Source organism: Aedes albopictus, chromosome 3 (genome assembly GCF_035046485.1).
Source record: "Aedes albopictus strain Foshan chromosome 3, AalbF5, whole genome shotgun sequence".
In the NCBI taxonomy this organism is placed as follows: domain Eukaryota; kingdom Metazoa; phylum Arthropoda; class Insecta; order Diptera; family Culicidae; genus Aedes; species Aedes albopictus.
Genome location: NC_085138.1, coordinates 133,823,148 through 133,851,026, shown reverse-complemented (window position 1 = coordinate 133,851,026; position 27,879 = coordinate 133,823,148). Strand labels below are relative to the sequence as shown.

Below are 27,879 nucleotides of genomic sequence, written 5' to 3'. Positions count from 1 at the left end.
AACATTACGCAAATATGGGTAATTGCCCTTATTTGGATGAAAAATTATCATTTTTTTTTTATTTCAAAACAAACACAAGATCTTGCACGAGATTGAAGTTCATCTGCCCAGCTAACGACGCGGTTGCTTGAATTTCCGTCGTTTTTCGCCGTTTAAGTAATAGTTCACAATCGCAAATACATTCCAAGTATATCCTGGCATGAATATTACTGAAATACGTTCAATAATCGGGTAAAGAGCACCTTTAACGGTGCGCTTCTATACCCCGTTTGGCAGCCCTCCATCATTGCAGCAAACTTTACCGGTCGCTGCTGGATGCGCTCTCAAAATAGTAGCGCTATGGGTGGGTGACCAAATATAGTAGCGGGACAGTTGCGCTGCTAAAAATTCTATGAGAATATGACAGCCCTCCCGATACGAATCAGGGTGTCTAATTTGATTGCTACCGGTGTGGAAAAGGGTGGTTAAGTCAAAATGGTAGCGCTGCGCGGGTTGCTCGAATAGTAGCCGCCGTTAATGTTGCTCTAAGTTATATAATTTACTAGCTGTCCCGGCAAACTTTGTCTTGCCAAGCTGTGGTGGTTTGACAACTGTTGAGGTCGTCGCAGCAACGCACTCTAGATTGATTTAATTTTGATCACGCTGAATTTCTGCCCGGCTCATGAGAAATCCGTACTTTATCATTTATTTTACTTTTCTAGTGGATTTTCGTAACTTTTTGTGCATAAAAACACAGCCACCACGAAAACGAATCGAACCATGCAAGAGTCATGCCGATTGGCTTTCAAGGGCAAAACAAAACATACTGTTACCCATCTTTTTTTCGGTAGCGCAACTACCGAACTGATGATGTTTACCTTTTTTACATACCTATTAACCTAATCTGTTGGGGGAATTATTTTATTTTTCCTACATACAACCCACATCCGACAATTTTTTTTAAGTGGGAATGGTAGAACTTTTGATTACCTCGGTCGCACGTACATTAGTTTTGCATTTTGTTCCACTATTTCCGTGAAAAATGAGATCCGGCTTGTGCAAGTGAGGAGTTGAGGTTAGAATTGTAGGATATTCTAGGTTAGATTTGCTGTCCACTTCGCCTGAACGATTTTCAGACCAAGAAATATCGTACTTCTAAATAGTTTTCACTGCCGTAAAAAATACTGTTATGCTCAGAATAAACAGTTATACCTTCTGATCACACTCATTTACTCATAAATCTCAATCTGACTGTAAAAATAATGAATTTCTTTCCAATGTTTTGAAACCCCGAACGAATTTGACATTGCTTTCGGGAAGCATAATCACCACGACGACAACACTCCCAAGCGGTCGAATCGTCGTTTTGGGGGCGAATCGGTCCACCCGTTCTTGAGTTTTGTTGCCTCAAAGGAACTTCAAACTCATTTTTATATATATAGATAGCACCCATGGGGTGGGACACTCGATCTCGTATTAGAAATATTAACGATATTAATGCTGGTATTAAAAATATTATCAAGTAATCATTGCTTTTTTGCCGTTGTTTATAGATGTCACAACATTCACAGCCGTAAGTTTCCAAAATATTTTAAGCTTTCGATACGACAAAAAAATCCCTAATTCCTCTACACTCAGAAAAATTTACACGTCTGAGTAATGTGTTTTACATATAAATTTGCGCAAATTGTAAAAACCCACGAATGTCACGTGTGAAACATATAGAATCACTAACACCATTTTTTCTCTGAACTACCAACAATCCACACTATTCTCATGTGTATCTTACATGGAATTTGAATGATATACTTATGCATTTGATTTGAAGTGCAAATCGATATGCCTTTTCGATCTAGTGGAAATCTACCCAAGTAACCATGACGCTGTATATAGAGCATCAATTTTGCTTTATAGTGTATTATATTACATGCGATATAAAGTTGTTTTGTCATATAGGCACCATTAAAGTAGGCTTAAAGTCGAAAGTGGCGCTACTATTGTTGGTTTAAAGCAAACTTTACTGTGGTGATTGCTAAAGCATATAAAATGCTTGTACCTTATAGCTAATGCAATCAAATCGTATGGAATGCATACTTAATGCATCATGTCAAAAAAGAAAAAAAGTATGTTTTTCATTTTTCTTCCGATACTCTCACTTTGATGTTTTTTATTGTATTTCGGGAATTGAACCTAGACTGCTGAAACTGAACCACGATGAAACTCGGACGCGCTAACGTTGTGTGCTACGATACCATGTACTTTGCACCTGAAACAATGTGCAACATAAAGTAACGTATACTTAGCTCGTGCCTTATTGAGTTGTGTTTTCAGCAACTCTAAAAAATGTGCTGGGGTCTGAATGCCATCAGTTATGTTACTCTCGAATATAAATTTGTCTGTGTTGATTTAGTTTTTTTTTGTTTTCATACGTGCTCACTTCTACCTAAATACAATAAATAATAAACAATACAAACAACGCTTTAATCCTTCCTTTTATGAATTCGGGGCGTTATGTTAAATAAGGAAACCGATACCCCACATAATTTTTGTTCCCTCAGCATCTGATTGTTTTGTCCCAACCAGAAGCCCAAAAACCCATATATAATATAAATTTTCAAACAGCAGCATCTGAGCAGCAATCCATGAAAAATTTGGTTTGTTTTTCTTTTTTCAACGATGGAAGCTTTAGTAAAGGCATATATAAAGTAATAAATGCTTGCATTATTGATTGCTATAAAGCTTTTAACGTGGTAATGCAATGAAGCATTTTACAACGGCTCTATAGAACTATACAGAACTGTCAAAATCTCGTAATGCTTCAATGCTTTCATAATGTAGATTAAACGCTCCATTACTTAACAGATGTAAAATAAAAGTTATGTTGCATTAGCTAAACTATAATACGATTGAATTAATGTTATGATATAATGCTTGTGGTTACTTGGGTAGTGCAAATACATTGATATCATATTATGGTGAATATGAATTTCGTGCTGTGAGGCATATGGATTTCATGTAATGCTCCCCGTATTCCACCAGCCAAAAATTACAATATGAAGTGCCGTTATATCACGCGAGCTCATATTTTACAATTACGATTTTAGTTTTGAATTTCAAATGATGTTTGAAGGATGAATTACTTTCACACATTTTTTATTATTCAAAACTAAATCCTAAAAGCAAAAAATAGCTCGCGGAAAATATGTGCACTATAGAGGTGAAGAAAATGCTCTGTTAATTGAAACTCGAAGGCTGTAGTAATTACAATTTATTGCGATTCAATTTAAATGTAACTTACTTGGATGATTTTATTCGCTTCGTTCCATCTACGTCGAATAAAGCATCCTTCTCCGCTAATAGACGCGGTCCTGGGCCAATCGCTTCCAGTATCCCCGAACGATGAAAGGCTCTTAGGTCCAAGCAGAATCAGTCCTACTTAACCTCGCACGCCTCATTGCGACGTGACCAGCCAAGTTACGGAGGTCGACGTATAAAGCCGACGGATGCTGACTACGGAAGCAGTAGATTCTCCTATTTGCTCGAGTATTTGCTGCTGCAAATCACCTTTTCACCTCAGAGGTTTCCATCAATATTAGACCCACGGATTTTACTCGTTATGCCTGTAAAAATAGTATTATGTAAACATAAATGAATGGAATTTGTTCTATATGATTGTTTCTACTTTTCAATTTTATAGTATTTTATATTTGTTTACTTACCGTAAAAACAAGACAAAATTGCTCCTTATTTGAACTCTCCACAAGTTGACTGGCCATGATGAAAAACCGTTGAAGTTTGACGGTTTTTTTTATGGGTCATGTGTCAAAAGTTATGGAATACAATTGATAGAAACAGTAACGCAAATTCACTTGAAAAATTACTCCAATTTCAATCTTATAACATATGAGATTACAATGTTTTGACTATTGCATTCAGTTAAAGATAGAGCTACTCGATTCCCAGGTGCAACAAATATCCCAACTAACAATTACTCTTTTTACAAGCACCTTTACGACGAATTAATTCAGCATGGTGCTGAATAACATTTGGATAATTTTCAGGCACAACCTTTGTTCGGGTTTTGTTCACACAAATTTGGAGAAACAATAAAGCATAGTGTTGTGCACCTACTGAACTGTTTGTAGTTTAAACATTTTACAAACTGATAGTAAAGCTGTTATTCAGCTACTGCAAAAATGATTAAAAAAAATAAAATGCAAAATTTTTCAATTTCTACGAGACTTTATGATTGACACTTTATGCTGTGAACAACTATTGTGAAATAATAACTACAAATACATTTACCTAAATCAAGATTCGAACTCGAGACCCATCGATTGCCAGCCGTTTGCCTTCATATCTGCGCCATCCTAGAGATGATGAATTGACGCGCTCAAATCAAAACATAAACTTCCCGTGGTTGTATAATGATTACACTTTGACTTCTATTCAGCAGTGGTGAATAATGTTCTGTTTATGGTTAACAACTGAAGAACACGTTAATTCAGCTGCTGTTCAATAAAAAACACGTGTTTTTCATCCTGTACCCTGAATCGAAGTATGATGAAACGAAAGCGCTTATTTGACTTGTGAAAAACACATTGTACAGATACATGTTCTAGTTTTTGCATGTACTTGACAAGAAGCAGAAAAAGGTCTTGTTAAACTATTTTGTAAAGAAATAACTGCAAGTCGAATAAAAATATTATTAAACGCTTGAAAAGTGTTTAAATTTATAATTGTTGATACCGATTCGAAAGGTTGAACATTGGCTACTTTTTCAATTGAAAAAACATTTGTACAGTAATATGTACAGCATAATTTTAGTTCAGCTATCATTACTATTATAAAGCAACAATTCAGCATGCATGCTGGTTTGCGGCTTGCGATTGTTAGTTGGGATTACATTGAAGTGAATTACATTTGATTCGGTGATGTAAGCTTGGCTGCGAAATCTATGTTATAAATCAGATTTATCTAATGTTTGGGACACATACCATACGCAGGAAAAACACATCAGTCTAACGTGTACGCTTTTTTCTCAGCTCACAAATCAAAACACATCAATCGATCGTGTGCTTTTTTTCAGTGTATGGCTGATTCATTGCAGGTCGGACAATCGAAAGAAATTCGTCTCAGTGGCAGCCGGGCAATGTCCTACATGACTGTATACTACTAGTGAGAGCTAATGATGGCGTTCATACAAAGCCAAATTTGGTTCATATACTAATGCCCTACTGCGTGTCTTTCATCTTCCGGTCTGGACAACACGGGATTTGTGTGAACATTTCAGGAAATATACGAAAACTTGACAGTACAGGAAAGATCGGATTAGGGGAACTACTGGAGGGTAACGGGCTAACATTTATTAAGGGTCTGTGTCAATTGGTGAATTAAAATTAATTTTCACTTAAACTTGACAGTTCGATAATTATTTCCTTAGGAAAACTGTCAAGTTTAAGTGTTGAACTGTCAAATTTAAGTAAAAATTAATTTTAATTCGCCAATTGACACAGACCCTAAATAATCATCGGTTGCTTCATGTGCAAAATTACAAGCAGAAGTTTGCAAGGAAACCCTTGGAAGGCTGAATGACCGACAGGCCACCCGCCGCTAATTTGTAGTTTAATTTGCTTTAAAAGAAAATTTCTTGACTAAATTCCGGAAGACTTCCATTTACAATTTCTGGAATTTGGTGTTATCCAGCTTTTTACGCTGTGTTGAGGGGTGATTCATTTTTGACAATTCTTGCCGACAGCCCTTGCAGCATCACAGTTGCCGAAAATTTCAGTTCACTGCTCCAGATCTGTCAGAAATTTTCACCTGTTGTTACCATTGCTACCGCCACAACAAACATTATAAATACATCAAAGGGATTGCCTCGTAAACATCTCCCGGAAGTGATCGCCAGCAGATTTTTGGATGGATCTGATAGAAGATTGACCAAAAGATACTGCTTAAGGAGAAATTGCTCGAGGATTCCCCATAAGCAATGTATGGCGGTAGTGGGCGAAATTTTCGGTAGAAACTACTGTAGAATTCAGTGAGAATTTTTCATCCAGGAGTTCCCTTTCAAGATTGCTCCAGGAATTACTACTGAGAATTCCTAAAGGCATTCCAACCCGGGATTCCTTTAAGTTTTTCGCCGGTAATTCCCAGCGGGGAATTTTCCAGAAATTCCTACCGACGATTTAATCAGGAAGTCAAACCAACGATTACTGCAGGAATTTCCACCGATGATTACTCCGGGAATTCCCACTGGAATCCTACGGTGAAAGTTCCCAGAATAACGTCGGAAATTCTTGGATCATTAATAAAATTACTAAAGAAATCTTATACGGACGGCGAGGTTAAACACTCCTGAGTTGAGTTCGGAGACTCAGACTCACGCTCAGACTACACACCCACAACCTCAGACGGAAACTGAAGGAAAGTTCAGGTTTCGGAAGAGAACCTGGTAGAATGTGAAGCAAAAATGTCCCGTATCCGTATGTGAGCCCGGTGGACAAATTGTGCCAGGAAAGCCATGTCGACAGTCGAGAGCCCCTCGTGCAACTCCGGTCGGTGAAGCCACTCCACGAGGGCTCAACGGAAGTTTGGACGACCGGGCGGCAGGGCACCAGGCATTATCATCAGGGCTCCACATTGACACCATACACGAATTACCCATAATTAAAGGTGTAATAGGGCCGATAGGATTCTCCCAATATAAGCCATCAATCGTAATTCATTGTTTTCCCTCTTCTTGCGAAGCCCCGGTGGAATGTTTGGGCCTGGGACTGAGCGGGCGTAACAAAGAATAATTGCAGCTCCTCGGTATCAACTGTTTCTACGGTTGAATGTGGCGGATAATGATCACAATCCTAAAAAGAAATGATGTTTTTATTCATTACAAACGTTACTACTAGCTGAAATAGTTTTTTTTTTCTCTCTCCCTTTTATGGCACAGACCTACTGGTCCATATCGACTGAAATAGTTCATAGTGAAAATTTTTGACAATTCGGGAGCAATGAACTGAAATTTTTGGCTACTGTGTTGCTGCATGGGCTGTCGGCAACACCTGTCAAAAAATAATCACCCCTCATCAAGCGTAAAAAGCTGGATTGTCTGAACTAATGGATGAATTGGAAAGACTTTGTACCAGAATTCTCGGTAAAGTTTCCAAAAATGTTACTGCCGAGATTATTAGCAGAATCTTTAAAATTAAATTCATTAGGGATGGATTTGATTTCGGTGCCCAGCACATTATCTATGCGTCGAAGGTGTAAATGATCTTCGTTGATGATTAGATTGATGGAAGTTGCAGTAGTATTTATGATTGAGAAAATCACAACTACCTTGATGTGCATCCTCAATATTACTGCATTAATATAATATTAATCTACTATTAATGGTGATTACCGCCAATGTTAATGAGTGTCCCACCCCATGATAGCACCTTATTTCCTTTAACTATTTTTGCTATCCATCCAACAGTGCCAGCGCCACCTCTACCATTTTATTGCCTTCCTTCCATAACCCCGGAACATAACCACGACAATAAGCCAAGCTAGTAATCGATAAGTTAACATAAAGGAATCCGCAGGAATGTAATCTGGAAGACGAGATCCGGCATCTTAGGCAGTTTTCCAGGAGAAAAACGGATAGCCTAAACCAACGAGTTTTCCCCGGGTGACGGTTTCCCAAGCAGTTTCCCGCTTATTAAATGTTTGTTGGTGAAGTGCGCCATTGGTTCCTCCGGCTGAGCCACGACAATAAGCCAAGCTAGTAATCGATAAGTTAACATAAAGGAATCCGCAGGAATGTAATCTGGAAGACGAGATCCGGCATCTTAGGCAGTTTTCCAGGAGAAAAACGGATAGCCCAAACCAACGAGTTTTCCCCGGGTGACGGTTTCCCAAGCAGTTTCCCGCTTATTAAATGTTTGTTGGTGAAGTGCGCCATTGGTTCCTCCGGCTGAGAAGGTGGATTCATGACGCAGAAGGAAAAGTACGTCGAAACTGCAACTGAAGTATTGAAAGATCAAGATCGTCTCGGAACATCTGGAACCATCGCACCGGGCGCTCTATGCAGTATGTTTCGTAACAGTTAGTTGTTATTTAAAACAAATTGTAAAAAGTATCCATAAAATAAAATATTGAAATGAGTGTTAATTTTGATCATTTATATTTATTAACTAGCTGTCTCGGCAAACTTTGTCTTGCTGCCTGTGGTGGTTTGACAGCTTTTGAGCTCATTTAAGCACCGCACTCCCCGAATAAAACGGTATCATAAAGTTGTGATAAAGCGTATCGTTTTTTGATTATTCGTGGTAACATTGAATGGATGATATAATATTATAAACGTGAATCATATCGATGATTTGAGTTATCATATTCGGAATTTGAATGATAAACCGAATGGGTTGTTAAGTATAGTTACCATTCAAAAATGGCTTTTTTCACGAACAAAAATTTTGCTAAATTATTCATGTTATAATCAGTTTATCATTTATTTAACGATTTACCGAATAATAAAAACAAATATGAAATATTTCAACACTCTACTTAATCGACTTGAAAAAAAAATACACCCCTGCAGTTTCCACTGCTGTCAAAGCGAGGTCGAGGTTCGGACGTCAAGTTGTGTTTGTTTTTGTGCTGAAGGTTTTTTCTTTAAATTCTGAGGGCCGCTACTCGGATCGCGATTCGAACTGGTGACGGTGCTGGGATTTCCATTTTCCTTCGCGCGTTGCTTGTAGGCTATATCTGCACGGTGCTCGCGGGTCAATTAATGCCAATGATGTGAAAGCACCTGGAACAGCCGGACAGGGTAAGTTAGTTCAATTATTAGTCGACCGCGAACTAGGAAATTGCAACTACGTAGTGACCACCTATCATGCCGCCGATGTACAGTGCCCTAGAAAAATAAGATTCCTTCCACGGCACGGTACATGGAGTTCCTTCCTGATGAAGTTTCCCATTCTGCCCAAATCGGCGGAGAGGATAAAACGTGACTTTCCATCCCGTTTTGCGTCTCGTATAAAGCTGGTAACAAACGTTGGTGCCAAATAGAATGTTTCCAAATTTTAAAAGTGACCTCTAAAAGTGATTATATTGAGCTTTTCCATATTATGTTTCCAGTTCAAAACCGAATTAGCGACATTTTTTCTTTGACTTGCGCTGCTTTTGCCTTGCGTTAAACACAATGTCGGAAGTGGGGCGCTGTATAGAGCACCAGGTGTACAATACAGCGCCCCACTTCCGACATTGTGTTTAACACAAGGCAAAAGCAGCGGAAGTCAAAGAAAAAATGTCGCTAATTCGGTTTTGAACTGGAAACATAATATGTAGGAGACTGAAGCAATTGCTTCCCGACTCTCGCTAAGTGCAGTCTTGAAGAGTTTTCTTTCTATTAGTGTAAAAAAGTGCTGCATTTTCTCGTTTATGAAGAAAAAAATATTATAAACAACCATATAATGATCATTAGACGTATCATAATCATTTGTGCTATGATACCGGAATAGTATTGAATAGTTCCAATTTTACAACCAGCATTATTCAATCATAAAGCTATGATTATCTATATCATTATCATTCACTGAATTGAACGTATGATATGTACGATAACATGAATTGTAAAAATCTATGCGGGTCTAGATTGGTTTTCTTGCAATCGTGTTGAATTTCTTCCCCGTCATGAGAAAATCAGTAATTTTACATTTTTTAAATGTTTTTTCACTGTTTTTCATAACTATTTCTACATATAAACACAATCACCTCGAATACGAACTGATCCGTGCAAGAGCCATGCTGATCGGTTCATCCTTTCTTGAGTTTTGTTGCCTCAAAAGAACTTCAAACTCATTTTTATATATATAGATATAGATAGATAAGGGCAACTTCACTGGTGGTCCAAATCCTTGTTTTGTTCCAAATATTTGGACCAAATTGAAAATTTTAGCGTGCACCGGTGTTGTAAATCTTGTTCTAAAAGTTGTTTATACCAGTTGTTCGATCTATTTTTTTTGGAACTGGCATAACTTTTGGTCCATTTTCGTCTCGATTTGGACCAGGATTTCTCTGGTTCTAAATTCATTTTGACGTTTGAACGCTTGAACGATCAGGCTGGATAAACAACAGCAACTTGTCATTTTCGGTTGTCATCGCTTTGTCGCGCGTAAATATCAGCGTGGAGATTAAATTTTGTGTGAACGTGGAACATCACCCGAAAAAACGCGCGAATAATTCAGAATTATTCAGGTAATGCCCAACGGATTCCAGAAGGCTCGGCCCGATATACGTCATCCGTGAGTGTCTCGCTAATAGAAAAATCCAGTGCAAGGAGGCCAGCAGTTATTTTCGCCGGGGACACTAATAGGTAAGAAGTTCCCCTTAGGGGATTTACCAAGAGCTCCTTCCGGTTACATTGTGCATTCTGGATTCTTTCATGAATTCTCGCTGTGAATCCCTTTTGAAATTACCATTGGGGATTCCTCCAGGTATGCCTACTGTGCATTTCTTTAGGAATTCCCGCTCGGCATTCTTCAGGAGTTGCGATTGGGGATTTTCATGAAATCATTTGGGTGTGGGGAATCACCTGCGGGGAATCTAGTGAAAAAAAAAAAAACCGTAGGGGAATTCCCAGCGGAAAACCACAACCAACTCCTGGAAGAATCCCCATCGAGAACTCCACGAGGAACCATAAGCGAAAACTGGAGATATTCCTATTAAGAGCTCCTGAAGGAATCCCCAGTGGGAAGTAGTGGAGGAATTCCCAGTGAAACATTTATGGTGATTCCTCGAGCAGTTTTCGATGGGAATTCCTCCAAGTTCCCGCGGGGATTCATCCAGAAGTATCCGCTATCAATTCCTGCTAGGCATTCCTTTGAGAATTTACGTTCTGCTTTTTTCTTTAGGAAATTCTGCTAGGGATTTCGTATGCGATCCCGCTGGAAATTCCTCAACGAGTTCTCAATAGGCATTCCTCCACGAGTTCCAGTTGTGGATTCCCGTACATCATCCATCTCTTAAAAGTTGCCACTGGGGTTTCCCCTACGGGTTTTCGCTAGAGATTCCCCTACGATTTCCCGCAGATGATTCCTTCAGGAGTTTTCGGATTAATCCAGGAGTTTCCGCTGGGGTTCCTTCAGGAGTATCCGCTGTGTATTCCTTCAGGAATTTTAAAGAGATTCCCAGTGGGTATTACTAGAGGAACTCTTGCGGAAATCTAAAGCGGAAATTCTTCCTCCGGGAATACTTCCAGGACTTCCTACAGGAATTCTTCATAAAGTTCCTCCACGAATTCATGAAGAACTTTTCTGGGAATTCTTCTATAAATTAATCCGGGAAAACCTCCAGTAGGTCCTTCGATAATTCTTCCGGTAATCCCTCTGAGAGATCCTCCGGCATTTCCAGGAGTTCCTTTAGAAAGTCTTCAGATAATTCCTCCAGGAAATTTTTTAGTAGTTCGTCCGGAAAATCTTAACAAATGTTCCTCCGGAGATTCTTCCAGCAGTTTATAGGGTTATTCTACTAGGAGCTCCTCCGGGAGTTGTTCCAGGAATTCCTCCGGGAATTGTTCCAGGAGTTCCTCCAGGAATTGTTCCAGGATTCCTCCGGGAATTGTTCCAGGATTGCTCCGGGAATTGCTCCAGGAATTCCTCCGGGAATTGTTGCAGGAGTTCCTCCGGAAATTCTTTAAGGAATTCCTCCGGGAATTTTTCCAGAAGTTCAATCGAGAATTCTTCTAAGAGTTCCTTCGGGAAGTTTTCCAGGAATTTTTCCAAGTGTTCCTTTGGGAATTCTTCTAAGAGTTTTTCCGGAGGGTTTCATCCAGTAGGTCCTTCGGGAATTCCAGGATTTCAAGGATTTCTTCCTGGAGTTCCTCCGAGAATTCTTCCAGGATTTTTTTTCATGAGGAACTTCTCCGAGAAGTCTTTCAGGAGTTCTTCCAGGAATTCATCCAGAAGTTCCTCCGGGAATTCTTCAAGGGGTTCCTCCATTAATTCTTTAAGGAGTTCCTCCAGGAATTCTTGGGGAATTCCTTCGTAAATTCTTCTAGGAGTTACTCCGTGAAAACCTCCAGTAGATCCCTCGGGAGTTCTTCCGGAAATTGTTCCAGGAGCTCCTTCAAGAGGTCTTCAGGGAATTCCTTCATGGAGTTTTCTAGTAGTTCGTCCGGAAAATCTTCCTAAAAGATACTGCGGGAAATCATCCCGCAGTTTTTACTGTTCTTGTAGGAGTTCCCCCGGAAATTGTACTAATATTTCCTCTGGGAATCGTTCCAAGAATTCCTCTGGGAAGACTTCCCGGAGGTACTTATGGTAGAATTTCCGAAAGAACTCCTGGAAGAAGTCCCGGAGAAGTTCCTCATGGATGGAGACATTCCCGGGGAAATCCTGGTAGCCAGTCGATCGACTTATCGGCGCTGCCTGTCATTTGGTTCTTGGGGTTTGTGCTCTCGAGGTTCGGGGCGTTGCTTCGTTGTATCTTCGCTTTAATACCTGAGTGTCGCGGACTGACTCAATATGCTCTCTTAGCGGGAGCCAAACATCGGGAGCCAAACATTGAAGATTGAGGTTATGTTAAACCTTATTGAACCTGTGTGATTGATTGAAGAGTATTGTTATCTAGGTGCTGTGGATGTAATAAAATCTGTTGTCACGATATCTCCATTTGCCGCTGTCAAGCCGTTGGAAAGCGAGGAGAAGGGTAAACATTGTTTTGAGCCTATTTCAGCTATTTTTTAACAACTATCCGTCGAAATTTCCATCGCGAATGGAAAATAATAAACTTTTAACAAGAGAACAAAATTGGAATAAAGGTGGATTGATCATGTTTACCATTTCCGAACAGCGTCGCGACGGCGTGTTTGACAACCGCGCTGAGAGAGGTGGTTGCAAGAAAATTGAACGCTCGTGCGTGTTTACAAGCTGTGTGCCGGGAGTGTGTTGGTGTGTGTTAGCTAGCTTGAAAAATAAAACCGCTTCTATTCGCACCACTCAGTTTAATACTAATATTCCTTGTTTGATTTAAATGACTGTTTTTTACAGGTGTTTAACTCATTCTATTTGATAGATTGCCAAATTTAAGGGTAATGGTTCAATAGGGTGTTAGCTATCAGAGTGGATTAGAACGAGTTGGCGCCTACAATACACCAACACTGACACACACACACACTCCAATACTTACACGCACACATGCACCTACAACTAGCTGTAAAAGACCAGTGGGCGGGACAATGGTGCCTACCCAACAGTTGTAGGTGGGGTGTTTGGCTTAGCTACATGACTTGGTCCGGCAAGCCCATAAACATCAATTGGTAGACGTAAGACGGAAGATATTTTGGAGATTTTTAATTATGGAACGGAAAGCCTGTTTTGTGATGATTCTGCTGTATGTATCAACTTTGTTCAATTTCAACGATTTTTGCTACATATAATAAGCGAATCCAACTGATCGAATTTTTAATCGACAAAAGCACATACGACCTTTTCAAACCGAGCTCCAGAATTATGGAATTTATCCATAATCATCGGAATAAATGCTCGAAAACCAACAACAGATTTGCCAAAATAAATTCTTGGAGCTTCACTTTAAGCTGACCATAGGGTTGCGCTGGCAAGTCCTTCAAGCTTTGGTCAAGAATGTTCGTTTGAGTATTTTCAAAAACCACCCACGAAATGCATTAAATAAATCCGATGGAATATTGGCAAAACTTTCTTAAAGGATTCCTGCTCTAGTTTTTTTTTAATAAACATAATCCTATTTTCATTTTTTTAGGTACGTTACAAAACATTTGATCATGAGTTGGTATGATGAAATAGTCGACAGCGCAGTGGCAGTCTTTTCTTTGGCGTTGGGCAATGAAGACGAGGTTGCAGTTGATCTGCTGTCGAATAATTCAGGTATGTTCATCTTCTATATATATACAGCCATTCCTTAGAAAATCGATATGGTGCCACCCCGATTGTCGTGAAACTTGTTGGATTTATTGTTTGTAGTTCATTAAAATAATTACACTCGTATTTTTTTTTATTTCGTCGTTAGATTGATCGATTCAACCGATCCAAATCAAGGTTTTTTAACTTTTGAACCAGTTTACCCATTTTATTTATTTTTTGTTTGAAAGGTTGCCAAATAAATAAAAATTAATGGAGAGATTTGGTCATAGGAAAATTCCGAGACTTTGCTTCTATGAGTTCTATTTATTTGCGTTGCCGCATATGGCCAAGTTTAAGGTAATTCAGCCGACAAAAATCCCTCATGACGGAAAGAACAAAGCTGCCGAGAATACCCAAACTCACCTTACTTAAGAGATCAAATAAAATTAATTACGAACTATTTTGCCGAGTGCCATTCTTAAAATAGATATATGTTTTGTTGTTTTTCGCATTTCACATAATCATTTTATGTGGTTATAATCTGTTATAATAATGTTGGTATTGCGACTAAATAGAAGTAAAAATGCAAGTATTGTGCTAATAGATATTTAATTTTGTTATTCCAATATTCTATCCTATTTTGTGTTATATTGATAGTCTTCAATATTGTATTTCTACGGTTGGATTTTTTATTTTTTATTATTTTACGCAGATAACTCACCGTCAACACGTGGCTCACGACCAGGAAGGCGTCCAAATATTGACCGCAATTTTGGATTGGGACACCGTTTGCTGTTCGATGATTACTTTCGAGAACATCCGACATACGATGAAAAACATTTTATTCGACGTTTCCGTATGACAAAAGCCATGTTTCTTATGATTGTGGAAGATCTGAAGTCCCACGATGCTTTTTTTACCCTCCGTTGTGATGCCGCCGGAAAAATCGGACTAAGCCCAATTCAGAAGTGCACAGCTGCGTTAAGAATGCTAGCATATGGATCATCCGCGAGTTCGCTAGATGAGAACATTCGCATTGGCGAGTCCACCACATTACTAAACCTACGAAAGTTTTGCGAATCAATCATAACAGTATATGGTCCGAAATTTCTGCGCCCTCCAAACCAAGAAGAGGTTCAAACCTTGATGGAAGAAAACACCCAGAGAGGATTTCCAGGAATGGTTGCATCCATCGATTGTATGCACTGGGCCTGGAAAAATTGCCCAGTTGCCTTGAAAGGTCAATATCAAGGGAAGGAAGGAAAAGCGACCATAGTACTAGAAGTTTTCGCTTCAAAAACTACATATATCTGGCATTCTTTTTTCGGTTGTCCGGGGAGCTGCAATGATATTAACGTGCTGGACCGTTCGCCGTTGATCAACGATATCGTGGAGGTATATCACTATTATTGCTATATGTTCAAGTTAACATGCTATTATCACAGCCGTGCGCGTAGCTAGGGTAGGGCGGGGCAAGATGAGCACCCTAAGGATCACGTTGAGTTTATTGAAAGTTAACACAATTTTTCAAAGTACCTCTCAGTAGTTCTCTTCTATATCTTGTTTTCTACCACCCATAAACATGGGAGGGTTCAAAATTCACAATAAGGATGATTTATTTGACTAAACAAAAAAGATGTTTTATGATCAGTTCGAACATGCTACGGGGCAAGAAGAGCACTTCACTAAAATCCCAATATTTTAACAATAAATTGGTCATACACTGATTGATATAGTGAACCTTGTGTATAGCTATGGTATCACGTTCTAAAATTATCATTTTTTTCGATTATTGAAAAAAAATGCGGTTTTATAATACTTTATACAAAATGACCCGAAAAACAATAAACGATTATTAGGTTGCTTATTTTTAGAAATTTACTCAACCAAATAGTTGCAGAGGTTACGGAAACCTATGTTCGGCACTATTGAGTGGATTACAATAATTTCAAAATATTTTCTATATTACCATCAGGGGTGCTCATCTTACCCCACTATAGGTAAATAACTAAAATTGAATAAATTTTAATGTTTGTTTTTAGAAAATATTTTCTAATGTAAATTAAAATGCTTTGCAGTAAGCTAGTAATGTTGGCTGATAACTAGAATTATGGTAAAAATTTGATTCTGACATAAAAACCTTATTTTATTCTGATGATTTCTTATAAGTAAATGCTAAAATTCCATGCTATCGACTTATTTGACAATATTGTTTAATTCGTTTATTATGAAGTACCTTTTATCAGGTTTACAAACAGGATGGACATTATTCTAACGGATTATGAAGTTGTTTGGGCAAAATTCATCATAAAAGTAGTAAAACGGAGGGGCTCATCTTGCCCCGGGTGGCCATCTTGCCCCGTCCTACCCTACTGCGCCTTTGGCCCCTCAGCTCGAATGTCATGCGCGTTTGCTATGCACCGCAACCAGCATGCATCATTTTGTGTCGCGGAAAGGGGGGGGGGGGGGTTAATCGTTGTAGTTACTCACATGATTGTTGTAGCTGTACGTATTGCTTATGAGTATGCGCCAAATAGCGAGGGCTATGACACACAAAGTTAAATTATTTTCTCCGGTACAACGTGGTCTTTAAAAAAAATATATAGTTCACTGCTCATCCGTTGCGTTCGCCTGATTTTTGTTCCAGTTTAACGTTTGCTCACTATCGACACCTAGTTCAATTATTCAAATAAAATTCTCGCGCTCAGTATCATACGGGCGTATCTACAATGATCGATTTCTCTTCATCGATTTTCTCTTCGGCTAGTAACTTGGCTTGCAAATCATTTTTGGTTATTTTTGTTGTTTTAGATGCTAGTCCTAATCGTCATTCACTGAAATACACCGAGAGATCATCCAAATATTGGTCGTATTTTCCGGAATAATCCGAAGAGAAAATCGACGAAGAGAAATCGATCATTGTAGATACGCCTGTATGATACTAAACGCAAGAATTGTTTTATAATAAATAATTTTCTAGTTCATCTGGATCATCTGAATAAAACCTCATTCGATCTGCTTTGGATTTTAGTGACCTGTATGAGATGGTTGAACCGGTCGAACCATCTCATCAAATACAGTAAAATTTTATTCTAACTGCATCAAAATTCGCTGACTGATAACATTTACAGAACACAATTAAATTGTGCAATTATCCAAATTTTACTTTGACTATAGTATCTAAAGTGAAATACGGACAATTCAACAATTGGTTCCGTTGATCTGTTGATGTTTAGAATTAGTGAAATTTGGACTCGCATGAAATTAGGGCACCCCCACGGTAGTAATAGGTTAGAGGAACTGGATGAATGTGGATGAATTAAACGAAGAGAAAAAGTAGATCTTCATATAAAAAATGCTAAATTTTACAGATGCTTCATCCTCATTCACGCTAGGTGAACCAGTTTCTCTAGCCTATATTCTAGTTTGCAGTTAGGTCTAGGTACCCAAAGTTCACCTAATTGACATTTGCATACTAATTATTATTGGACCAAACGGCAGTGTAGTAATTAGGTAGAGTGTTGTTACTTCCGTACTATAGGCAGATACTCCGCAAGCGTTAGATTTGTTTATTAGATGACAATTATTTTTTGTTTTTCAGAACAAAATGCTGGATGGCCAATGGGAGATGAATGGAAAAACATACAGCAAAGGATATTTGTTAGCCGATGGCATATATCCCGACTGGCCTATTTTCATGAAAACAATCTCACATCCGCAAACAGCAAAGGCAAAACTGTACGCCAAACGACAAGAATCCGTTCGTAAGGACGTTGAACGATGCTTTGGCATCCTGCAAGCGTGTTGGCAAATTCTTGTCAATCCCTGCCGCCTTTTCGACGAGGAAAGCATGCGGGACATAATTACGACATGCATTATCCTGCACAACATGCGGATACACTTCAAACATAGTAATCCGGAACTGCGTAACCAGGTGGAAAATGTGCACCCAGACATGCCATGTTCTGGAACTGCTGGGTTCAGTAGAGTACCGCAACGCACATTCAATGAAATGTGCGAGGATCGCAACAATATCAGAAATGCTCAACGGTATTATGAAATGAGGAATGAGCTTGTTGATCACTTGTGGATGACGAAAGGAGTAAGTCAGTTGGATTGATTTTTTTTTTTTGAAAACCGAATAGAACAGAGAAAGAAATAAAATGTATGTATACGCGTACGAGAATCAGGCTACTTGTTCATTGAAACATGAAACATAATATTGGAAAAATAAAGTATGCTGTCTTTGAAAAAAAAAAAAACAATGAAATATTCTTCTTTCAATCACTATAGTTCCATCTGTGCGATAATCTACATAGCTTTTTCTTCATGGATGCGTAGTTACTTACAGGAACTTCAACTTGTCGAATTACATATTTTTTCTCAATAATAAATTCATTTAGCATAAACATTTTACAAAGATAATACTGAGTCCACAACACACATACATACATTGGATAGCTACTGCTTCTCTACAACCTCGAGAACTTCCCTTTTTTGTAACGTCCCCACTGGGACAAAGCCTGCTTCTCAGCCTGTTCTATGATCACTTCCACATTATTAACTGAGAGCTTCCTCTAACAATGATCATTTCGCATGTTCATATCGTGTGGCGCAAGGGCGTAGCCTGCTTTCTGGTCAGGGTGGGGGGGGGGGGGGGGGCGGGAGTGTTAGCACCCTTAGTAATTATGTACCTACTAGCTTTTATAACTAAACGCAACACGATGAAATTGAATATAATAACATTATATTCTAAAAGCTTTATTTAACCCTTAACCCTGTTGTATTTTGTACAATACGTTAAAAAAGCTTGCCTGAACTACACAAATTAACGTGGTGCTGGTAGCGGTGACCAATTTCTGAAAGATCAAGGGTTTTTATTTACTCGTGCGGAATCCCTAGTATTCCGGAAGAAATTCCTGTGGTATTTCCTGCTGGAAGTTAGGTAGCGTTGAACGCTCGGGTAGCGTCGAACCTTCAGGTACGAGTTTGGAATGTTGGAGCGAGGTAGATTTGTTGGCGTAGGTATGCTGTTATTGAAGAAGATTGACGAATTGTATTGGAACAGGCATCGATGGAGCTAGCCTCGCTATGGCCTGCGTGGCTCAATGGTTATCAGGAGCGTTATGGACCCAGGAGCGTGTTCCAGGAGCGTTATGGACCCAGGAGCGTGTTCCACAGCACGTATCGACCGGGAGAAGGATCGGCCGCATAAGTCGCGGAGTCGCAGCACGGGATCCTTGGGCGGATGGACTGGCTGCAACGAAGGACAGGATCCATGGGAATGTTGGCGATACGGGTCAACTGGATGACTGCTGGCTGGTCACCGGATGGAGCTCGAGGATTGTTGTGAGTTGGATCGGATGCAGCTCGGTGGTCGCACCTAGACGAAGAGGTTGGCGACAAGAAGAGTGATCCGGAAGACAACATGAATGTGGAGCTCGGAGATGGACCTGGTCGGAGCTCGGATCTGGCATAGAACTGGTGCAAGCGTCGGAGTTGGTCCACTTGCCAAGCGTTGGAGTGAGGAGGAGCTTCGAGCCAGGAGGAGGTGATCGTGTTTCGAAGGTTGCGACGCTAAGGAGGAGTGTTGGAAGTTAGGTAGCGTTGAACGCTCGGGTAGCGTCGAACCTTCAGGTACGAGTTTGGAGTGTTGGAGCGAGGTAGATTTGTTGGCGTAGGTATGTTGTTATTGAAGAAGATTGACGAATTGTATATACCTGGAGTGAATAAAGAGTGTAGCGGTTGCTGATTGAGGTATCAGTCGGCAGCCGTCTAGTTTGATGAAAGATGTCTTGCGTTCTTTTTTTATTTATTATTAAGAAAAAGGCATCGATGGAGCTAGCCTCGCTATGACCTGCGTGGCTATGGTGGACTAGCCTCCAACATTTCCTGGAAGAGTTCCTGGTGATATTCCTGTGGAAATTTCTGGAGGAATCTCTAGAGGAATTCTTGAAAGAATTACTGGATGAATATCTAGAGGAATCTCCAGAAGAATTCTCTCTGAAGAAATCCCTAGTGGATACCTGGGAGGAATCCCTGAAAAATTGCTGAAGGAGTTCCTGGAGAATATTCTTGAAGAATTTCTAAAAAAAATCCCTAGAGAATTTCCTGGAAGAATCTTTGGAGGATTTCCTGAAGGAATCTTCAAAGAACTTCCTGAAGAGCTTTTTCATGGAGAAATATCTGGAGGAATCCCTCAAGCAATTCCCGATGGAATCTCGGGGGAATTCCTGGAGAAATACCTAGAGGAATTGCTGACATAATTTCTGAAAGATTTCCATGAGCAATTCCTGGGGGAGTTCCTAATGAAATTACTGGAGAAATTCCTGGGCCCTGTTTCCGCGTAACATCCGGAAATAACTTCATTTATTCCGAAGTTTTGCATTCTTTATACGATAGATCAAGAAAAGCATGTGCTGTTTGGATAATTTCGGCCACTCTGACGACACTGTAAGTACCTAGATTTTCAGTAAAATGTCACAAAGACTTAATAGTACTGGTTGAAAAACAATGTATAAAGATTTAGCAACATGTATTATGCTTCTTGTTAAAATCCGAAGTGATCTGGGATGCAAAAATGGAGCTTTTACCTACTTTTATATGTCGAAACCCGATTCGAGTTAGTGTATGTATATTGATTAGCTTAATGATGTGCAATACAAGCAATTGATTCAAATTTATTTCGCATCTGCAACTTAACCTGTGCTTATGCAGTGACCATAATATATAACTTTACCAAGAACCTCCAACCAAAGATGGGTGATCGTGCAACGGGCCTGGACCCTTGACGTTGTGAAATTTCAGGAGGAATCCCTGGAGAAATTTTTAGAGTATTCACTCGTGAAATTCCTGGAGGAATCATTAACTGGACTGACACAATAGTGTGCACACACCTTCAAAGTGTGATTGCAGCGCAGGGATACGTCGGATCGAATTGAGGTCTTCGGTGCACTTATTCCTTGAAAATGGAGGAATAAGTGCACCGAAGACGTCGAGACGATCCGAGGCAAATGTGCACTTTTATCACACTTTTTAGGCGTACCAAAAAAAGTGTGATAGTCCAATTTGAGATGTAGTCTGCAATATATGAGGCTTCCTGGTGAAATCACTGGAGGAATGCCAGGAAGAGTTCTGGGAGAAGTTTCTTTATGGGTTTCTGGAGGAATCCGTGGAGAAATCCCTGGAGGCATCTTGGAGGAATTTCTGGAGAAATGTCAGAAAAAAATCCTCGAGGAATTTCTGAAGGAATACCTGGAGGATTTTTTTGAGGAATTTCTGAAGAAATTCATTAATAAATCCGTGGAGGAATTCCTGAAGAAATTCCTGGAGGAATGTGTTAAATATTCCCTGGAGGATTTGTTTGCGGAATTTTTCGAGGAATTCCTGGAAGAGTTCCGGGAGAAATTCCTTTAGGATTTTCTGGAGGAGTCCGTGGAGAATTTCTAGAGGAATACCTGGAGGAAATATTAAAGGAATTCTGGCAGACATTCCTAAAAGGTTTTTTCTAGAATAAATTTCAGGCGGAATCTATGGAGGAATCCTTGGAGTGTTTACTGGAGGAATTCTTGAAGGAATTATTTGAGGTATATCTAAAGAAATATATGAGACTTCCTGAAGAAATTACTGATGGAATGTCTGAAGGAACTCCTAGAAGAATTTCTGAAAGAATTCCTGGAGGAATTTTTTGAGGAATGAGTCCCTAGAGGAAAGTCCTGAAAAAAAACCTGGAAAATTTCCTGGATAAATTCCTGAAGGAATCCGTCGAGGATTTCCTGGAGAAATTTCTGGCGGAAATCTTCAAGGAATTTCTGCAAGAATTCCGGGAGACATTACTGAGGGATTCTGGCAGAAATTCTTAGAGGAATTTCTCGAGGAATTCCTTGAAGGGTTCCGTGAGAAATTCCTTTAAGATTTTCTGGGGGAATCCGTGAAGCAACCCCTGGAGGAAATATTGGAGGAATTCTGGCATACATTCCTTAATAAAAACCCTGGAAGAAAATTCAGGAGGAATCTCAGGAAGAATTCTTGGAATGTTTACTGAAGAAATTCCTGGAGGAATTATTTGTGGAATTTCTGGAGAAATATATGAGGCTTCCTGGAGAAATTCCTGGAGGAACTTCTGAAGAAATTCCTGGAAAAAATCCTGGAGAAACTCTTGGAGGAATCCGTGGAGGATACCCTGGAGGAATTCCAGGAATAGTTTCTGGGAAATTCCTTTAGAACTTGCTGGAGGAATTCCTGGAAGAAATCCCTGAAGGCATCTTGGAGGAATTTCTGGAGGAACTCCTGGAAGAACCTGTTGGGGCATTTCCTGGAAAAAATCATTCACGAATCGTTAGAGGAATCTCTGTAGATTGCAACAATGATTCCGATCGAAATTTTCTATATAGAATTCTATGGAGTCTTCTCCAACTCTAGTAGCACTAATTGTCCAAGATTGAAATTCTATCTTCCTTCTTTCTTGATTTTTTTCCATTCTATTTGATACGTTAATAAAATTTTATAAGAGTCGAGATAATGACTTCATATTCAAGTTTCGCATTGCCTTGAACCCGCATAGTGAAATACAATTTGTATTACAGTACACACAGTATGTCTCCTTTATCTGTTACTGTTACGGTACCACGAACAGGTGCTTTTCTGTTGTAACTATGAATCTCGAAACATTCGATTGTAAAGAACGGTTTATGTAGCCCATTCCAAGTTGTAACAACATATCATATTGTACAGAAATGGTCAAATAGTATGTGGATGAAAACTCGGGAGATATGGTGGCAATACAGAATGACCGTTTCTCAAACGGTTTGTGATTTTATTTGCGCAGCACACTTACACATGTGCATTTCACTGCATGCCACTGAAATTCAACAGTTTGTCAAACAATAGCTTTCATTGGTATCTGTACCGCAATCGAACTTTGCAGTTTGCAATTAGAAAAAAAATCACAACCTTTCGCCCGCAAGTTTGGTAAACAATCAAGTGAAAATTAATTGCCTCAATAAACAGTTCGACGCACTTGGAACGATTTGGATGAAACAAGGGTAAGTTTTGCATAACTTATAAATTTGTTTTACGAGCAATATTTCACGGATGCAAATTATTTTGCAGAATTTTGAAGTCAACTAAAGGAACCTGATCCAGCCTGACCGTACGACTGCGAGGGGTTCCCCAAACGGAGTTGGAAGAATTTGTCCTACTGTGGACGGATATTCAGGGTTCCCTGCGGTTAGAAATAAGCCCCCACCGGAGAAAGGTCTACAATTAGTTTTAATCATCACAGGTGCTACCGAACCCAGAATAGGGCGTTGAAATTGTGAATAAAAAAATCCGATGAACGACTAACCGCTTTCTTATTTTAAACGGTTCAAATATAGCAGAACAATATATCATAAGCTTAAAATATTATGAAAAACCATATATTTATAATACCCCATACAGTGCACGGTTTTCTTCCAGATGCATTGTTTTACTGTTCTCTAACCATTTGCCATGCAGTGAATTGTCTGAAAATCTGGATAGTAAATTGACCATATCCTTTACTGTTTTGCGAAAAATTTGTTCGAGAAAACGAGCGATTTTTTATGGTAACCTATCTTAACCGCCTATAAGGCAATCCACGAGACAGATGCGATCAGCTGATTTTTTTTGTTTACCATGGATTTTTGACATCCGATGATCGGGGTGACAGTTGAACACAAAGGAATTTGTTAAGCACCGACGACACTTGACGAAACTTTGTTAAGTTGTACTCACACTGTGTTTACATTTTTGGCTGTCACCCCCATCGCGAAAAGTCGTCATGGATTGCCTTATTGCACATATTGTTATTTGGCGGATTACCATTTGTCAAACTGGCAAATCTGTACGTAGCATGGTTAGTTTACTGTTATCTCAGACAGTTTGAAAAACGGTTAATTGACAATTATTTATAGTAATCTACAGAATGAGAAACGTTAAATTTACAGTTCGTGATTATGCGGGCCCCCTAAGGAAGAACCCTGCGCACGTTAGTGTTCTGAAGGATTTCCTGGAGTAACTCCTGGAGTAAATTCCTGGTGTAATTCCTGAAGGTATTCCTGGAGAATATTCTAGAAGAATTTCTGAAGCAATCCCTAGGGGATTTCCTGGAAGAATCTTTGTAGAAACTTCTGCAGGATTTCCTGGAGGTATCTTCAAAGAATTTCCTAAAGAGATGTTACGACTTTGGTTTGCGTGTGCGACCCCTACTCTCTTTGACAAACTTTAAGACCAAATCACAAGGAAAAAGTCGTCCATATATCGTTTCTTGATTGCACGCTTCTGAGCAGAGAAAATAGCAAGTGAGTGTAACTCTTTGCAAGTGAGTGTTCCCATCCTTGCTGGAGGAATTGCTGGAGGTTCTCCTTTGGGAATTGCTGGCGGAATCCTTAAAGGAATTCTAGGAGGAATCTCTGTAAGAATTCTTTCAACAATTTCTGGATGAATCTCTAGAGGAGCTCTGGGAGAAATTACTGAAAAAATCGCCTGAGAAATTCCCGAAGGGATTTCTAGAGAAATCTCTGGAGGAATTCCTGGAGAAATCCTCGAACGAATTTTTTAAGAAATCCCTGGAAAATCACTAAAAAAGTTCCAGGAGGAGTTTTATTTCTGGAGGAATGCCTGTAGTAATTCCTAGAGGGAATACTGGAAGATTTTTTGGCGGAATTTCTGGAAAAATTCCAGAAGGAATTCCTAGCAAAAATCCTGGAAGAATTTCCAAAGGATTTCCTGGAGTAATTCCTGAAGAAATTCGTGGATGAATTTCTCAGGGAATTCGTACGGGAATACCAGAAACAATTCCTTGAGAAATCGCAGATGGAGTTCTTGAACAAAATCGGCAAATCTTCCGGCATTGAATTAAAGTGCAATAAAAGCAACCCAAATAATTTCACAGCACAGACATGGATAGCTGTAAAGGATTTGTGTAGTAGCTATATATCCCGCTTAAAGTTTGTTTTGACAATAATGTTTATATCCGACAAGCCGTGTTGGTAAACCAACAGTTTCTTTCTTTCTTTCTTGGGGATATAACGAATTGTACTGTATAGTAGCAACTGTTTTGTTAGTGGGGACTCCTATTCGATGTGTTCAAGTTTTCACATCTTCCGGGAAATCTCCCGGAGTTGGAATAGAGTGGAGTAAAGGCAGCCCCAGTGACAAGCAATGGATTTCTAAAAACCGAGTTTGGTAGCTGTATGGTGCTTGTTTTGCAGTCATGTATTTGCTTATGATTTATATTTGACTAGCTTTCCTTTTATTCAGCGTTGACTACTTTTACTCGATGGTTACACGACAGAAAGCAAATGACTGAAGCTTATAGCGCTGAAAATGTTAGTTGGGTATTCTATCATATTCATCTAATTCCGTTTGTCTCGAGTTCGCCGAAAATCGATTGTACTTTAGAGGTAAGTAGAGGGTTAAAATAAATTGCAAAGAATATTGAAAATTTTCAAACTGCACTCTTGGAAAACTTTCCCAGAAATATTTTAGAGAAACTGGATCTCTGGCAAAAACTGCTCAATCAATTTCTCGAAGACGCAGTTGAAAAACTGATCTATGTTTTACGGACATCATTACAGAAGTTGAACAAATTTTGCAAAAGAAACTTTGGCAGATTTCTTGTTGAACCTCACCATCGCCAACTGGATGACATTTTGGTAAAATTAGGTTCCAAGAAAAGCTCAGAGATTAATGAAAGATTCATGAAAAAATATTTGTAGAAACATAAAGATTTTCATCAGAAGTTGCTACTGTGAATCGCATATCAGTCCCAGCTTTGCGGAATTTCCTATACAAATAGGATAGATATGCGATTCACGGTATAGCTCACAAATAAACTTCATTATAATCTTTTTCGGATTTCAATGAAAAAAAAATGTTGTCACTATAGTGTGCTATAGTATACTACCTCCAATAGTTTCATCAGAAATTCATCACGCATTTGTAATAGAAATAGTTCTGAAAAAAACCAAGAATCTATTCTTTACCTACTATAAAAGTTCATGAGTTACATATTTCCAATTGATCCAATACAATGCACTACACACGTGCTTGGGTATGTGTTATCGTACTCCGATCCGCTAAACTCAATCCAAACATTTAATTCTTAACAGTTTGAAATAACACGAAGATATGGGGTGATTAATTGAACAGAAATTTTAAATGAAAATACTTGAGGAATATTTGCAATGTTACCTATTATAGAAAAAGAGAAAATACGAGAAAACTATAGCTCCTCCTCTTCTTGGCGTAACGTCCTCACTGGGACAAAGCCTGCTTCTCAGCTTAGTGTTCAATGAGCACTTCCACAGTTATTAACTGAGAGCTTCCTCTGCCAATGACCATTTTGCATGCGTATATCGTGTGGCAGGCACGAAGATACTCTATGCCCAAGGAAGTCAAGGAAATTTCCTTTTCGAAAAGATCCTGGACCGACCGGGAATCGAACCCGTCACCCTCAGCATGGTCATGCTGAATACCCGTGCGTTTACCGCCTCGGCTATATGGGCCCATAGCTATAGTTTGCATTAACCCTCTTTAAGATCATTTTTGATCCAAACCGAGCTTCTCTCAACGTGATAAAGGTTAATAAAGACAACAATAATAATAGTGTAATAAGCGGCGCAGCCGAATTTTTTTTAAAGGATGAGGTTTCTGAGGAAAATTTGTCCAACAATTTTGACAATAAATGTCTTTCAATGTAGTCAGATTAACGAAAATAGTGACTTTAGTGACCAATTTACTGAAAAAATGCAGATGGAAAATTTTGGCTCTTCTTTACGCGAATCAAGAACGACGTCACCGAAGACGAAATTCGGGTTATGGTAACTGAGTCTCTTGGCATCGATGATGATTTAGTGGTGAAGAAATTAGTCCCAAATTGGAAGGATACGTCGCTACTGTCATGCATATCTTTCAAAGTTGGGATCGATGCTTCGCTCCGAGATCGCGCAATATGTTCGTCAACATGGCCAGAAGGAATATGCTTTCGACAGTTCCAAGAGAAGCCCAGCGCATGGGAACCACTGCACCGTTAGAACCTCAAATAACTTGTTTTGTTGCTGTTAGCAGGGTTGCCACTATATTTTTGAACTTATCTGGCAAGTCCGTAATTAAAAATCTGGCAAAATCTGGCACTACACATAGCTTTGAAAATCCTCAACTTTGATCAAACTTTTACTGAATTGTTATAATTTGAATAACAAAACAGTGTCGTTTTTCAATAGTGTTTGTTCTATTAGATTGGAATCCCTTTCAAAAAACAATGTGATATATAGAATGATGAAAGTCATTATCAGTAGTTTATTAAAATTATCTTAAATGTTAGTGTTGTGTTCAATGCGCAAAATGTTTACAGTCATTTAGAAAGAATTTTGCTAACTGGACTATTTCTGCATTGAATATGCAAAACAAAATATATGTTCATTGTCTTTTCCCCTCTTCACCGACTTAGTTATTTTAGTCAATCAAGAATTATTCACAATTTCGACCAAAACAACTATACACTAATCTAATGGTATACAAGCTGTGTAACACATCTTTCTATAAATGTATCGAAAATGCAAATGTAATTTGGACTAAGATAACATAATTTTACAATCTTATAATCTTATTCATCTGAAAAATCAGTACGGCAATCGATTTGAATGTGCAAGAAAGTTAACGAGTTTTCAACAAACAGATTTAGATGAAAGACGCAGAATTTTGAGTTGTCTAAAAATTGCTAGATCAATAAGATACATTTTCAAACATCAAGGAGGAATTTCGTTGATCAATAATCTGGCTTGAAATAAAAAATCTGGCAAAATCGATGGTTTCTCTTTTTGTCCTTTTGCCACCTGAAAATCTGGCAGTGCCAGATAAATCTGGCATAATGGCAACCCTGGCTGTTAGTTAGATGTATGTAGTGTAATTTTGAATTTTTATATTACATTGAAAATGTGTCAGTTTTTCTTGCTTGTATAACCCATAGATTAAGATTCAATTAGATCTCAAATGATCCGTTGAATAACTA

General features: G+C 39.0%; 1 protein-coding gene across 2 annotated transcripts; it reads left to right on the top strand.

Annotated features, from left to right (window-relative positions):
• The first annotated feature begins 78 nt into the window (after positions 1-78).
• LOC109428065 (uncharacterized) lies at positions 79-27,875 on the top strand. Of its 2 annotated transcripts, XM_062857745.1 has the most exons (5): positions 79-231; positions 7,457-8,791; positions 13,744-13,868; positions 14,557-15,239; positions 17,446-27,875. In XM_062857745.1, exons 3-5 carry the CDS (start codon positions 13,766-13,768, stop codon positions 17,962-17,964), a joined length of 1,305 nt encoding a protein of 434 aa, XP_062713729.1. In that variant the 5' UTR covers positions 79-231; positions 7,457-8,791; positions 13,744-13,765; the 3' UTR covers positions 17,965-27,875. The 2 variants fall into 2 exon arrangements, with proteins under 2 accessions (XP_062713729.1, XP_062713728.1); XM_062857744.1 differs by lacking the exons at positions 79-231; positions 7,457-8,791 and adding an exon at positions 9,292-10,339.
• Positions 27,876-27,879: the final 4 nt, after the last annotated feature.